Raw genomic sequence first — 17049 nt, 5'->3', positions numbered from 1 at the left:
GCGACAGTAGAAGTAATAGTGGTGGTGGAATGGTGTTTGCAGTAGTGGTGAAAGTGATAGAAGAGATGGGTGGTGAGAGAGAGTGATAGACAGAGAGACACAGAGATGAGGGAGAGAGTGATAGACAGAGAGACACAAAGATAGAGAGAAGAGAGATGAGCGAGAGAGATAAAGAGAAGAGAGATGAGCGAAAGAGACAGAGAGAGAAAAGAGATGAGAAAAGAGATGAAAGAAGAGATAGATGAGTGAGAGACACAGAGAGACACAGAGATGAGGGAGAGAGTGAGCAATGTGAACACAATGGGAGAGAGAGATAAACAGACAGATAGACACATAGAAAGAAAGAGAGAGAGAGAGAGAAGAGTGAGAGACAGACAAACAGACACAGAGAGAGAAAGAAAGAGAGAAGAGTAATAAGTGAGAGAGAGATAAAGAGAGAAAGAGATATAGAGAGAGAGACAGACAGAGAGACAGAGAGAGAAAGAGATAGAAATAGAGAGAGACATATAGAAAAATAGAGAGAAACAAGCGATGAGAGAGATATATAGAAAGAGAACGAAAAGAGATGAACGAGAAAGAGAATAGAAAAATAGAGACATAGAGAGAAGACAAATGAGAGAGATAAAGAGAAGAAAGATGAACGAAAGACACACAGACAGATAGACAAACAGACAGAGAAAGAAGAGTGATGAGTGAAAGAGAGAAAAATAAGAGTGGTGGTAGTTGAATGGCATTTGCAGTAGTGGTAAATGTGGTAGAGAAGATGGGTGGTGAGAGAGAGAGATGAGTGAGAGACGAATAGAGAAAAGAGATAGAGAGACAGAGAAAGAGACAGAGTGATGAGCGAGAAAGAGACAAAGTGGTCGCTAAAAGTGCATTTTTTTGTAGTGGATCGATAAATCGAAAGGGAGCTCAATAAATAAAGAAGACAGATAATTCAAAACTCTTTTCAAAACTTAATTCAAATCAATTTTTTAAATATTTTAAAAATATTTTAATTTTGTGAGAGACAGATAAAGAAGAGAGAGAGAGAGAGAGACAGAAATAGAGTGATGAGCGAGAGAGAGAGATAGACAAAGTGATTGCTAAAAGTGTATTTTCTTATAGTGGATCGATAAATCAAGAAGGAGCTCGATAAATAGAGAAGATGGGAGTAAGAGAGTGAGCAAGAGGAACATAGTAAGAGAGAAATAGACAAATAGACAAGTAGACAGAGAGAGATAGAGAAGAGTGATGAGTGAGAGAGAGACAGGGAGAGAGAGATAGACAGAAAAAGAGATAGAGAGAGAAAGAGAGAGAGAGATGAAGAGATAGAAAAAGAGAGAGAAACAAAAGATGAGCGAGTGATAGACAAAAAGAGAGAGAAATAGAGCGAATATTTGCTGCTAATTTTTTTCGAGTCAATGAAAAATTGATCAGGCTTGTTAAATTAATATTTTTTAATTTTATTTATTGTTTATACTTTTTACTTTATTGGAGTTTTATGATTCAGTTTGTGAAAAAAAAATTACAAAATTTAGAAATATTTAGAAAGTATAAATTTAAAAATAAGTCTTACAAATCAGATTTATTTACTCATAAGTCATGAGTGAATTTTTTTTACACACTTAGCCCTCGTTTTGATAATGAAATTTTTTTTAAAACTTTTTAAATATATGTTTTGTGTCTGTAAAATGATTATTTCATTAGTACTGGTTATAATATTGAAAAATTTATTAAAATGATAAATAATTGGGATATTTTGTCTTTTATTTGTGAATTTTGATTTATTCTTAATTTATTAGTGTTATTGAAATATGATGATGTAAAAAGTATAAATAGTTTAATTGTACTTTTTAAAAATAATAAATTTATTATTAAAAATTAAATTCATCAGACTGACCTGTAACTATGCCTTTAAATTTTTGCAATGTAAAACTATCGACAAACAGCTAATAACAAGTTGCCCATTTTTGCATACCTTTCGCGTGAGGGCCCAATTATTAAAAGATGTGTTCAACCATCAAATGAAAGCCGACTACTTCTTCCATCTAAAAATAATAATCTATTTTCAGAATTTAATTTCTTTTCATAATACAATTATTACATTTTAAAAATATTAATTTTTCAAAATTACCTTTTGATAGTATATTTTTTTAGACATATCAATTGTCACAATTGTACTTTTTGTATTATTAATGGATTTAAAAAAAGGACAAAATAAGAAATTCATATTATTTTAATAATTAATTTTTTAAAAAAATTAATATTTTGAGATAATAAAAAAAATAAGATATTAATATTTTTGGATGGTGGGTGTACAACCTCTTAATAAAAATAAAAATAAAAATAATTAATTTTCTTATTTTCATTCGGCTACCAAACAATTTAGTAGCCGAAAGTAGATATACAGCGACTAAAAGAAATTTTGTCGGCGAAACTTGATATTTGGCGACCAAAAGTTTGGTTGGGAAAGATTAAAAATTAATTTTTTAATTTTCATTCAGCTACCAAACAATTTAGTAGCCGAAAGTAGGTATACAGCGACTAAAAGAAATTTTGTCGGCGGAACTTGACATTTGGCGACCAAAAGTTTGGTCGGGAAAGATTAAAAATTAATTTTTTAATTTTCATTCGGCTACCAAACAATTTAGTAGCCGAAAGTAGGTATACAGCGACTAAAAGAAATTTTGTCGGCGAAACTTGACATTTGGCGACCAAAAGTTTGGTCGGGAAAGATTAAAAATTAATTTTTTAATTTTCATTTGGCTACCAAACAATTTAGTAGCCGAAAGTAGGTATACAGCGACTAAAAGAAATTTTGTCGGCGAAACTTGACATTTGGCGACCAAAAGTTTGGTCAGGAAAGGTTAAAAATTAATTTTTTTATTTTCATTCGGCTACCAAACAATTTAGTAGTTAAAGGTACGTCTACGGCTACTAAATTTTTATTTAGTCGCCAATTGTCATATGTTTAGCTACTAAAAATTGTTTTAGTCGCCAATTGTAATATCTTTAGCTACTAAATTTTATTTAGTAGCCAATAATCAACATTCCCCTACTAAAAAAAATTAGTAGCTAAAAAGTTGACTTTTGCCGACTAATATTATTTTTGGTAGCCAATTCTGTGACTTTTGGCGACTAAATTAGTTTTGGTAGCTAAAAGTGGTCGGCAAAAATGCTTTTTCTTGTAGTGATATAACTGTCTTTTAACTGTTTTTAAAAAAATAAATTTAAAAAAGGTAAAAAAATAAATAAGAAAATATAAAAAAAAAAAAAATGCACATAATACGTTACTGTTACTATATATTCATAATAGATATAGATATAGGTCACCTTCCTGTCTGTGCACTATTATATTACAAATTTATTCCATTTGTTTTGTCACCTCAAAACTATTTTCTGCCTATGTTTGGCATGAGGGATTTTTTTTATTTTTTTTTTTTTTTTTGAATATTTTAACCACAAAAAGATAAAAATAAGTTAAAAAGTTTATAAGATAAAAAGTTACATTCAAATTATAATCATTTCATTTTTTCTCTCACAAAAGTCAAAAAAATTAAAAAAATCCCCAATGCTAAAAAAGTCAAAAAATTAAAAAGTCGACTTACGTCCCTAACGAAGGTTCCATGTGAAATCGTTTAGGAGAAATTACCTGCATATGGTAATTGTAAAAAAATATTACATATATGTGAAAATTTTATATTTTTAATTATTAATATTGATAAAATTTACTATTAATTTGTAATTATTTTTTAACTTATTCACTGATTTAAAATTCTCCCTATCCCCGGACCCAACTCACCCACTTCTGTACGAACAAGAACACTTGTGACCACTCAACAGCAAAGATGTGGCTTCGTAAAATGACTTACTAAAACAAGATCTGTAAGTCATTTTTTTCTTTTTTGGTGGAAAAAATATTTATCAAAAAATTAGAACAATATTATTAAAAAAATTATTTTCAGTTGAAACAAATAGAGCTTATATGTCAACTATTTTTTTTCATAATATTAGGGCTGTTTCTCTGCTCCTTTTTCAACAGAGAAATTTTTCCAAAAAAAGGGGTAAATTTATATAGCTATTTGAACTATCATTTATAATAACTAGCGGTAAGTAAAGTCAAAATAAAATATTTAATATATATTATGGGTCATTCAAGTAGTAAATTTTCGAAAAATTTCACTCAGATCTGGGCTTAATTTTTTGGGGGCTGTTTAAAAAATTAGTTTATTTGCTAAAACCTACAAAAAGGTTCATGTTAAAAAAACATATAATTTTTTTGGCATTTTTCTAGTATTTTTAATGACATTTTAAAATGGCTAAAATGAGTTTTTTTAGTGAGAAATAAATCTGGGGGGACGCACCAATAAATCCCAAATTAATAACTTATGCACTGTTTACTCCTAAAAGTTTTCTTATAGACTGAAAGGTCCCATTACAATGTTAATAACATCAGATACAATGTTAATAACATCAGAGTCATGTTACAAACATTGGATTTCAAACATCTAATGTTCATCAAATTTCAATAATGTTTGAAAATATAGGATGAAAAACATCTAATGTTCATCAGATTTCAATAAATTTTGAAATTATAGAATGAAACATCAGATCATTTACATCATTCACATCATGTTGATGTAAAAATAGGACTAAATGGAGCATAAGAAAACTTTTAGGACTAAATGGTTCAACGTTTCAAAAACTAGGACTTATGGGTAAATTTTCCATAAATCTGTCACATAAATAAATATAATTTTTTTTTTTGACTTTTTTTTTTATTAAAATATGAGGTAAAAATAAAATTTTGGCCTTATATTAAAAAAATGGTAAATTACAAATACACCCTTTGAGGTTTGCTTAAAATATATATTGTTCCTTGTGGTTTGAAAAATTACAAATACGCCCTTATTAAAATTTTTTATTTAACAGAATTAAGTAAAAAAATGAAACTCATAATTGTTCTCCTATACAATAATAAAATTACTTAAATTATTAATTGAAACATATTTTTAACATCATTAAATACTATTAATTGACTTGATGGTTTATTAATAAAATGAGCAATTTGTTATGAAATTAGGAACCTCAATGGATAGAATGTAATTTTCAAAACTACAAAGGACGATTTGTATTTTAATCAAATTTGAAGAGGTATATTTGTAATTTATTCTAAAAAAAAGAAAAGAAAAGAAAGGGATGAGAATGAATTTATAATTTTTTAATTAAATCAACCTATTTAATCAAATTTAAAGAGTTGAGTTGAGAACAAAACCATAAGATTGAGAACAAGTGTTTTGTCTCCATGCCTACCTAACTCAAACTCTACTAATGAAATCAAAGGCTAATCAGACCCCACACATTTGATTCCTATAGGCCCCACATAAAGATAGAAAGAGATGTGAACCGTCAGATCATACCCTATTTCCTCAAGTAGGGCCCACAACTTCACAAGTAAATACTTGATCAAAAATAGTCTCCCATGCAGGAGACAGCTTGACTTCTTTGACTCTTCCTTTTCCACCACCAGCATATTCCCTCCAGGAAAATAAGTGGTCATTTTCTCTCATTTTCCGGGAAAATAACAAGGGGGCTACAGAAAGAGAAAAAGAAAAATAATGCAATCGCCTGAAATAGAAAACAGACCTGCACGAGCATGCCTGCCGAAACTAATTACCATTTTTAACAAAAATACCCTACAAATGAAATAAAAGAGATACCACTTCACAATTTCCCGGGAAAAAACACAAATGACTGTATTGAATTTTCCAGGAAAGGAAAATAGATATACAACATATGATCATTTGATTGATGTCTCTATAACAACACCCACCTTGGAGAATATTAAATATTGCTAGAGAATTTAGAAATACTAGAGAGGGTTAAAACACCTATTTCTTGATCTTCAGTGCTTCACTACTAGTCAACAGTTGGAGATGGAGCTTGGGATTTGATCGTCATGTTGCCGGAAAGTTACCCATTGGAGAAAAAGAGTGAGCTTGTCGATGGAGATGAACTCGTGGCTGCTTGATATGATCTTTGCCGGAAACAATCAAGTGACATTCGTGGCGGTGAGATCGCCATTGTCACTGAGGAAGATGAGTGAGCTCCCGAGTCAGGTGGAGACCCTAAAATTGAAAAACTGTCATTTTTTTTTTTTTTAGGGTACGTCAACGGCAAGAGAACTAGTTCAGTTGATTACAAATTTTATTTCTTTGTTAATGGGTATTAGGGTTTTAAATATCAGAATTATTTTAAATAGTAAAATCATGATATAGATGTATTTATATTAATAGTGCAATTTTATGTTGTCGGTAAATAATGACAATGGAAGTCTAAAATGCTGTTATTAATATTGAAGGTCTATAATTCCGTTACGTGCCAATATGGTACATAGTTATTGATATTCACTGATATATTAACCGATATTTAATTGGTCTCTTTTGAGAAGTTAGTTAAAAGCTAAAAATCAGCTTTTAATCTGTTTTGAGTCACATTATCTCTTATATATTTTACATTTTTTTTATTAAAAAGAGTCATATAAAATTAAAAAAATTAAATTTTAACCATCTTCTCAAAATATGCGATCTGATATCAACATTGTCTATTGTTATATATATATATATATATATATGAATTAATGGAGGCTTACTTGGAGGGTTATCGGACGATGAAGTACGAGCATTTTCAAGTTGGGACTTGGGTTCTTGGCTTGGAAGATGATGAGACTTTCGCCTCCGGCGATTATGATCCGCCAACCTTTTCCGGCAGCTTCGCTTCCCGTTGTCGAACTCCGACAGAACATGAAACCTATTATGATGTATTGAATTCATTATTGAAATTCATACATACAAGTATGTATACATATATAATTAAGCAAAAACAAGAAGTTAATGAGATTGATAGAAAATATTACTATAAAAAGCAAAACCAAACAGTACGTAACCCTAAAACGGCAGCTTATAATAGGAAAAAGAAAAAAAAAATCAAGTTACGGACGCTAATGCCCTCGGGATTGCCCCTACGTACGACAAACTAATGATTAGCTGGATAGCATGATTTCCAAGGGCATTTTTGCCATTTTAAAAAATTTGTTAAAAATTAAAATTTAATTTGATAAACACAAAACATTAAAAATTTTGAATTTTTTAAAATTATTTGTGTCCCAAAGAAAAAGAAAACCTCTCAAAATAATGTATAATTTGTTAAATTTTTTCACCAAATTAGTTTTTCAATAATTTCACACATTTATATTAATGAAGTTCTTATCATTTGCCCCCCAAAAAAAAAAATTAATAATAATAATAATTTCACACATTACCTCATCTCAAAGTTTATACAAATTTTTTTTTAGGAAAATTTTTAATCCAGTTGAACTTCTAAAATTAACTTGAAATCACTAGTAAACTTTATAAATTTTAATAATTAGAGTATTAAGCTTTCTCATGAATATGTGATTATTTTTTTAAAATTCCACTAAATTGTGAAAAAAAAATTAATTGGTTAGAAAATCAACTTCTGAACCAAATTTTATGGTTTAGAAATTAACTTTGGAACAAAATTTCCAATATATATAATTGCTCAAAAGTTAAATCCTCAACAATATAATTTCTTTAAAAAAAAAAAATTTTTTTGAATAAAAACTAATGTTAATTAAGAGAAAATTGTTGATGAAAATAAGCTCCCAAAACAAAGGAAGAGAGAGGGAGAGATTGATGGATTGTGATGGTGGTGGGGTGGATGAAAATGCAAACAAGAAAGAAACACAAGGGTGTTATAGTAAATTTCATATTCAACCTGCTACATTGTTGACAGAACCGCTGAGTCAACCCGGCGGCGATTACAGTAGACGCTTTGGAGTGAAACTCGCAGACTTTATGGCGTCGGTGATAGTGTTTCGCGTGAGTCAGATCGGCATTACATCCCTCGGCCTGACACCTCGGCGAGTTCACCGAACCCGGTTCGACCGCCCTCGACCGCCTGTACAGCCGGTTCACAAAATCGTCCTCCGAAGACGAGAAATAAGTCCGACCGCCCAAATTCAACCCAATCCTCGACGCGAAGTCCGCAACCGGTTCGCTCTTCGGCGCCACCACGTACCCGCCGTGCTCCACCGTGGCTCCGCCGACGTGGTCGAGAGACAGCATCGCTGGCGAAGGCGGCGCGTAGGAGACTCCGAAGGCGCGTGGGTCGTAGAGAGAGTGCGAGTAGGCTTGGGTTTGGGGGTGGTGGAAAGGTTGTTGTGGTTGATGAAAGTGGTGTTGATTCTGAGAAAACCCAGTTGAATTCACGAGGGTTTCGTTGAAAGCTTGAGCGTAGTGATCGAAAATCTGGCGGTTCGGGTCGGAATCTCCGGTGGGTTCTTCGCCGGAGTGCATGACTGTTGATGGGTTTCCCCATTCGTACTCCAACATTGCTTCAAAACCCAAAACCCACTTCACTGATTAGCTTTTACAACAACCCTTTGATCTGTAGAGCAAAGAAAACAAGAGAAATAACTGGGATTTAGAGAGAGAGATGGTGAGAGAGGAAGAGAGAATGGAACTGAGAGAAACTCAGAAGGTGTATATATAGAGTAGAAATTGAAAAACCCTAGTCGTTGTTCATTCATAAATTCAGTGTTTTAAACCTCTGTCTTGCTTTCTCTCTCCCTAATGGTGTGTGAGTACGAGTTAGTTGTCTCCTCTCTCGCTCTCTCTCTCTCTCTCTGTGTCCTGTATGTGTAGTTGTGAGCTGGAGGAACTGCGGTTGTGAGGCGGCTTTTTGTTCAGTGAAAGAGAGATGTTGGTTTACACAAGTATGGGAAGTGAATTACGGTTTTACCCAATTAGTAACTGATTAAAGAACACCAAGGATCCTCTATAATTTTTTTTTTCTAAAATTTTCTAAAGTGGTGTATTGTATGGGTGAGATTTAATACTAAAAAATTAATGTGACTTGTCATTAAATCTCAACCATACAACACATCACTCTAAGAAACTTTAGAGAAAAAAAACTCTAGAGGATCCTTCCTCAAGAATTGTGGGAACCGATTTATCCACTCCAGATTTTTTTTATTTGGATGATTGCATTTTGCCTTCATTTTTTTAGTTGTTTTGTTATTTTAATTTGGGACTAAAAACCTAGTCCGTGGGGTTAAAAAATTTATTTTTAGATAGATTTTTTAATTTTTTAAATTTTTGTGAGAGAAAAAATGAAAGAAGAGTTGCTGATAAGTCCCATATGTAAAATTCAAAATTTATCTAGTCTCAAAATAAAATATTTGCACCAATTAATCCTATATATTTTTAATTGTCACCAAAAAATTCTATTTTTAAAAAAAAAATTAAAGGCGCTCCTACATCTCACAACCATCGGACTTTCGTCAGACAGTCATCAAAGACTCGTTGGAATATTCAACATCACCAGGAAATCGGTGGAATATCATTGAAAATTCACTAGAGTATCACCGGAATGTTCTGAACATCATCAAAAGTTGTCGGAATGTCTAGAATATTCGTTGGACGTCAAAAATATCACAGGAAACTCACCGGAATGTGCAGAGTATTGCCCAAAAAAAAAAAGAATAAACTGAGAAATTAAAGTGAAAAAACAAAGCAAAATATGCTAACTATTGATAAACTGAAAGAAGAAGAAAAATCTAAGAATAACAAAGAACAACAATGAAAAAAAAATATGTTATTTCAATTTTTGTAGGATTTAAACAAATAATTTTCAATATTGATCAAATTGAAAAGTACGCTTTAAAACTGTAAAATGTTACAGTTTCAAAGTATGATTCTATTAAGTATTTATCTTTATTAATCAAATTGAAAAACATGCTATAAAACTGTAAAATTTTACAGTTCTAAAGAAAGTTATGAAACTATAAAATTTTACAATTCAAAAGAATGATTCAATTCAGCACGAAAAAAATTGAAATAGTAAAATTTTACAGTTTTCACCGTTTATAATTAAAACCCAAAAACAACTTGTTCAGAACTTGAAAAAAAAATTCATTATAATAGGAAAATAGAAGTGTATAGTACAAACAAAAGTATTAAAACTAAGAGATCGAAGGAAAGATACAGATATAGAGAGATACTTGTATTCCGATAACTATTTTTTGGTTTAGATCTGGTCGGATCTAATGTACATCTTCTCAGATTTGATGTAAATCTGAGTAAATCTACATCAGATTTTAGTAGATCTGTTCATCTTCTTCGTCGAAAACTCATATCTTTCACCATCAATGAGTACGAAGTAAGGAGGTGGTGCTTGGTGTTTGCTCGTGAATCCCAATCAATGGTGGTCACCAGGCGCTGGTGACTGTAGATTAGAAAGAAAAAAAAATGGCGTGGTCATGGTCATGGTCATGGTCATGGTGGTCGCCGATATCAGAAAAAGAGAGATACAGAGAAAAGATGAAACAATATGTAAGGAAAGATAAGAAGATAAATGGGTATACGACTTGAATCAGGATCCTCTCCTTAATCTCTCTCCTTACCTCCCTACTTGTTAAGCCATTGGATCCACTTTTGGGCCCAATTTCGATGATCCAAATCATTCACATTTTAAGATTTGTTAAGTATATCATATTTGAAAAAAATCAAGTTGATCGAATATCAGAAACTAGATGTACGAATTATCGAACTAAAAATCATTATTTAAAAAAAATTTAATAAACAGTTTTCCAAATACATGTTTTCTGATATCCGATCAATTTGATTTTTAACAAGTTTGATATACTCAACCATCTTAAAATGTGAATAGTTCGAATCATCAAAATTTAGGCCAAAAGCGGGCCCAATGACTCAGCAAGTAAGGAGGCAATGAAAAAAATCATGGAAAGGATCTTGATTCATAGGACTTTTTGGTCTATCTAAAATATTTTGGAATTAAATAGAACACACACTTTTCAAAAAAGACCAGTGGGTAATTTGTCCAAAAATGAAATAATTATGGTTTAGATGTGACATTTTAGGATTGTTTAGGAAGTATTAGATTAGTATACTTTTTGACTTTTTACGAAAAAATGTGAAATATGAGTTGGGTTTGAAGTGATATGATAGAGAGGTGATGTGACCCAAATAAGATGATTGTAACCCAAACAGGATAATGTGCTAAAATAGCATTAGCACATGCCAAATAAACACTTTGTCTTATTGACTTTTTAATCTATTTTATCTTTTTGTAACTAAAATAACCAGAAAAACTCATGTCATACATAGCCTACAAATATTAAATTTATATAATAGTTTGTCTTTGACAACTTGGTTAAAAGTTCTTTTTTTTTTTAATTTTTGAATTTTTAAAATCACATTCAACTTGTTTGGTTTTAAGTTTTTTAAAATACTTTTCAGAAAATTCTATTTCTTATTTTTCGTATTTTTTGTTTTATTGAATTTTTTTAATATTTTAAGCAATTTTTTTAAAAAAAAATTTAGACACACCTAACATAAATATACTTAAAAAGTATAATTTTTGTGAATTTTTTTTAAAAAAATTCACTAAATACAAAAAAAATGAAAATTCAGTATATTTTTCATATTTTTGTATATTTATTAATTTTTTAAAATATTTTTTTATAAATATTTTACTTTGTAAATACATCTAAATAAGGTGCAGCGAAAAAAGTTTTAAAAAAAATGTTTAAAATTTTAAAAATATTCATTAAAAACAAATAAAAAAAACACGATTTTCTAAAAATTGAACTCAAAAAATTGAAATCAAATACATTGATTATTTTTTATTTTTTTACACTTTTTTTTTAAAAAAATTAACTTTTAACCTTTTTCTCTAAACAAAAATAGAACAAATTTAAACCATACAATAATAACTTTTTGAATAATTAAATCTGAGTGTCTATTTTGAAAAATAGGTTAAAAATTAACTTTTTTATTTTATTTATTATTATTTAAAAAAACATATAAAAAAATTAAAAACATTAAAAAAATAAATTTTAGCTAAATCCTCAAAATATAGGGACAAGCCACTAGGAGGAAACTTCGGCTGGAAGGGGTGTGCATATGGATCTTCCGGTCCACTCCTTCAATTTTCAAATACATCTCGTCGCTATGATTAAAATGTTAAGTCTTGAACACGTTAATCAAACAAAGTCTTAGACCATCTCCAACGGTGAACTAAATCTGGCATCAAATTTAAAATTTGGTGAAAAAGTCACTTTTTTAAGCTCCAACGTTTTCACCAAATCGATATCAAATCCAGAATTCAGCAAAAATGGTACCAAACTGAGTGCAGGCGAAGCATTTCACCAAATCACTGTTCCTAACAGTTGGGATGAGATGAACGGGTCGACCATCCGGTTGACCAACCGGTTAACCAACCGGTCGCCCCGGAGAAAGTTCAGACAGTTCACAAAAAGGTTGAAACCAGTCCAAAAAAAAAAATTTTGCCTAGGTGGTCGACCACCCGGTCGACCACCAAAAGTTCAAAAAGTTCAAAAAAAAAGGTTCAAACCGGTAAAAAAAAAAAAAAAAAAAAAAATTTGCCGTTACCGGTTGACCGGCCGGTCGACCGGCCGTCAACCAACCGGTTGCCCAGCACAAATTTGATGAAACGGATTTGATGTTGAACCGTTGGAGCGCGAAGTATCAAATTAAGGAAATGACCCCTTTTTGACTCAGATTTGGTGAAACATTTGGTACACCGTTGGAGATGCTCTTATTAATTACACTAAAATTCATCTCAATTATAGTAAATTTCAATTGACTCCCTTCATCTATAAACTCGTATATATTTATTCCTCTAATTATAAAAATCATACAAATAAATCTTTTTAAAGGTGATTTAGGGGGATTTACACACTATAAAAGTGACATAATTTTTTTACAATTGAGTGAGTCAAAATATACAAATTCATAAATAAAATTATAAGAAGTTAAATCCGTTTGAGAAGATGGTTTGTGGCTAAAATAATCACAAAAGACAAAATAGGTTATTTTAGCCACAACAAACAAAACATCACATCCAACTCATAATCATTACACTCTTTTCTCACAAAAAAAGTCAAAAAAATCAAAAAGTCAAAAAGTCCTTCCCAAACCAATCTTTTTAGCCCAAGCTAAAATAACCAAAAAAAATCAAAAAACCAACTCACTCCCCAAACCAACCCAAAATAATATTCATCAATAATTGATGACATGTTGGTGCAAATAACCCAACATAAAAGTAATACTACACTCCCAAAATATTTTTCCAGTCGTCGCTTGACAGTAGACTTTTTTTTAGTTAATTTTTTGACTTTTTAACTATTTTAGTTGGATTCATTTGAGATATGGGTTGACTTTTTAATTTTTTGACTATTTTATCTTAGTGCTAAAAAGTTTCGTTTGTGATGGACTTTTTAGTTTTTTTTACTTTTGTGGAAAAAAAAATATAATAATTATGAGTTTGATGTAAGTATTTGTCTTATTGGACTAAAAAGCCTATTTTGTTTTTTGTGACCAAAATAACCAAAAAGTCCTAACTTTTTCTTCCCAAACGAACCCTTGAGACTAAGATTGGTTTGACATTTTAATTTTTTTTTACTTTTATGAGAGAAAAAATAGAATAATTATTATTTAGGTATATCAGGTTGTCTTATTAGCTTATTTTAGTCTGTTTTGTATTTTGTACTTTTTTAAGAAAAAATTTATTGCTAAACAAACAAAGCCACAGTATCAATGATATGTGATCGAGATATATTCATGTATGTGATCGAGATATATTCATGTATGGATTCATACTTTGAATTTAATCTCAACACAGGGCAAGGTTTTGGAAAAAAATTTCTGGGTAAAAAGACTTATAGAAAATAGGGACTCTTTTTGTGAAGTTGGTTTTTAAAGTAATTTTTTGATTTTTTTTTTTGAGATAAAAAAATAAATTTATTTAAAAATATATTTTTTTAATTGAATAGATAAGTGTGAAAACAAATAAATACTAATTGATGTGTACAATAGGAACCTTTGCTATTGAAGTTGAATTCTTGACATTTTTTTAAGTATTTAAATCTTTTTTAACCAAAAATTTCCTAAATGAAACAATAAATTTTTGGATAAGTCACAAATATATCTTATATGGATTGTTTAAAATATGAATTACCCCTGTAATTTTGGAAGTTATATCTTACACTTTCAAGTTTATAATCGCATAACAAATGGCCAAATTTTATTAATAAATTATGAAGTCAATTAACAGTTTTTAATAATATCAAAAATATATTTCAATTAGCAATTTAGATAATTTTTTTAAATTTTTTTTGTTATTTCTGTTAAATAAAAAATTCTAACAATGAGAAATTTGTATTTTTCAAATCACAAAGACAATCCATATTTTAAGCAAACATCAGAAGGTGTATTTATAATTTACCCTAAAGTTTTTGATAACCATAATCTAATAATAAACAATGTAAAACCTTGTTTACTCATTTATTTTTGTATATGATTTTTGTGTTTGGTTTCTTATGTTCGTAGTTAAAAATTTAATAGTAAACTTTGTATTAGTCTTGCAATTTTATAGTACACACAACATTTTGGGTATGTACCATATGTCTCAATTATAAGGTTTTTTGATATTTAAATATTACCTATTGTGGTGGTAGGTATGACTTGATTAGAAAATTGTTTGAGGGCCCGAAATCGTTGGCTCGAAACCCAAAACAATGTTGTTTTGGGTTTCATTTTTTTTTTTTTTTCTTTTTCTTCCTTTTCCTATTTTTGAACAGAGACACAGAGACGAGAGAGAGAGAAGAGAAGATAAGAGGAAGAGAGAAGAAGGAGAAAAGATGGGGAGAAGGAGGAGGAAGAGAAGAAGACGGTGATGGCGGTGATGGCGGTGATCGGAGTTGGAGTTGAATCGGATCTGGATCTGATTCTTTTTTTCTTTTTTTTTTTGGGCTGATGATGAAAATGTTGTTGATGATGATGATGTGTTGATGAAGATGTTGAATTTTTTTTTTTTCCTAGTAAATCTAATCTGATCTGATTTTATTTTTTTTCTAGTTAATGATGTGTTGATGAAGATGTTGTTGTTGATTCTTCTTCTTCTTCTTCTCTTTTCTTCTTCTTCTTCTTCTTTTTCTTCTTCGTCTGCTTCTGCTTGTTCTTCATCATCTTCAAAATAGTGAGAAAGAAAAAAGAAAAGAAAAAGAAAAAAATCCAAAACGGCGTCGTTTTGGATTCGGGGCAAGTTCGAGCTCGAACAATTCGGGCTACGTATCACAGTTGAACTTGATTATGACTCATTATGACGTTAGTTATTGTTGGCTAAAATGTTGGCTTATTTTTCCTACGAAGGAAAATATCATAAATGCGAGCGTGCCAGCAAAGATTGAAAAATCCTTACAGATTAAATTCAAGCCAATTATCAAGCGATTGTGTTGACGGTTCTTTTGCCTCAACGAAGAGGACTTCAAGATTGCCAAGTGTAAAGAAAAGAAAAATTAAAAGAAGAATGGGGAACGGAGAAAGATGATTGAGTGAACAATCAAAGTAATAATTACTTACCTCTACTCCTATGCTTCGAAAAGAAAGTACATAAAATGCTTCGAAATGGAAATGCTGAAAATAAATGCTTCGAAATATAAATCTACGTTAAACTACTCCTAAGATAAGGAAAATAACAAGAAATATTGAAATCAAGTGTCTTTGATTATGAATTCTGGATCTTTTACAATGTAGCCATTAATGGCTATTTATAGAAGAAAAAATACAGCAATAACTACTTAGTAACTACCCATTTCTTCCATCTTCATTCTTGTCTTGCCATGTGTCCTTCCACTCATCCACTTTGTCCTCCCACTCATCCACTTTGTCCTTCATTTTCTCCATTATCTCTATAACTTCTTTTAACTTCCAAATGAATAAGAGGATGCCACGTGTCCTGCAATTATATAAATAATAAATAATAATAAAAATTACAGATTTATGGTGTTAACATTACCCCCCGCGGCCCTTAAAAGTGATGTTTATTTGAATTTTTGAAGGGCCGAACCAAGCACATGACTAACCTAAGCAGCAAAGTGCTTCGAATGATGTAACAACACCAATAAAGTGCTTCGAATGAGTATGAAATTATGACAAGATGACTCGAATTATTACTAGTAACAAGCTTCGAAAGTGATATAAAGGACCAAAATCATTCTTCGAAGGTCGATAGAGCCGACCAAAGACGAATTACATCCTCAAAAATACTCGACAAAGTTTCGAAGGTTCACAACCACCATTATTAATTCTTCGAAGCTGTTGTTGATGCAAGATAGAGAGCTTCGAAGCTTACAAAATTATGGCAAAACAGCTTTCGAAGCAACTTATGGCAAAACGGCTTTCGAAGCTGTTTTTTGGCCAACCATTGTGGTTTATTCAAAACTTATATGTTCTGGTTCACACATAATTAATGGAAATATTAATTTTGTGTTTCGAACCAATTATTAATTCTTCGAAGACACCAAAACTGTTGTTCTTCGAGCCAACTTATGATGCCAAAAACAGGCATTATTCGACAACTAATTAATTGTCATTTTACATATATTTGAAGAGATGTACACATTTCGAAAGTTTTCAAAGTTTTATACAGTTTCGAAGGTGAAGTAATCAACCTTCGAAACAACTCTTGATGTTTCAAATGTATCTTCAAAGCTTTATACAGCTTCGAATGTGAAGTAATCAACCTTCGAAACAACTCTTGATGCTTCGAATGTATCTTCGATGCTTTGATTGTGTACATACAAACAATTGGCCATCAATTTGAAAAGATAAGCCATTCTCAACCATTTATTTAAATGCACAGGCTTTTTCTAGCCAAGTTCATGCATTTTAAATGGTCATCCCTTGTTCTTAGTGCTTCGAACTCATAAGAACAATTTGTTAATTTTATTAGCCACATCATCAGAATTATATTTTGATGTGAACCACAAATCCAAAAAGGATTTTGAACACTAAAAGTCATGGTATAGTGTGACCATGAAAATTCATACTTTTTGACATTTTGAATAATGTCAAAAAATTTGAATTCATGAACAGTGGTTTGTTCATTATTCTTGACCATGTTTGGTTTGAAAACATGACTTTCGCCGAATTGATTTTC

General features: G+C 30.7%; 1 protein-coding gene across 3 annotated transcripts; it reads right to left on the bottom strand.

Annotated features, from left to right (window-relative positions):
• Positions 1-5685: 5685 nt before the first annotated feature.
• LOC114274213 (squamosa promoter-binding-like protein 8) lies at positions 5686-8778 on the bottom strand. Of its 3 annotated transcripts, none has more exons than XM_028216109.2 (4): positions 8612-8766; positions 7780-8451; positions 6635-6792; positions 5686-6110 (listed from the first exon to the last, which is right to left on the bottom strand). In XM_028216109.2, exons 2-4 carry the CDS (start codon positions 8394-8396, stop codon positions 5956-5958), a joined length of 930 nt encoding a protein of 309 aa, XP_028071910.2. In that variant the 5' UTR covers positions 8397-8451; positions 8612-8766; the 3' UTR covers positions 5686-5955. The 3 variants fall into 3 exon arrangements, with proteins under 3 accessions (XP_028071910.2, XP_028071911.2, XP_028071909.2); XM_028216110.2 differs by having other exon boundaries at positions 8574-8737; XM_028216108.2 differs by having other exon boundaries at positions 7780-8778.
• Between the last annotated feature and the right edge of the window lie 8271 nt (positions 8779-17049).

This window comes from Camellia sinensis, chromosome 2 (assembly GCF_055761805.1).
Source record: "Camellia sinensis isolate YWXY chromosome 2, ASM5576180v1, whole genome shotgun sequence".
NCBI classification, from domain to species: Eukaryota; Viridiplantae; Streptophyta; class Magnoliopsida; order Ericales; family Theaceae; genus Camellia; species Camellia sinensis.
The sequence above is the reverse complement of the archived record's forward strand: the minus strand, read 5'-3'. Positions and strand labels throughout refer to the sequence as shown.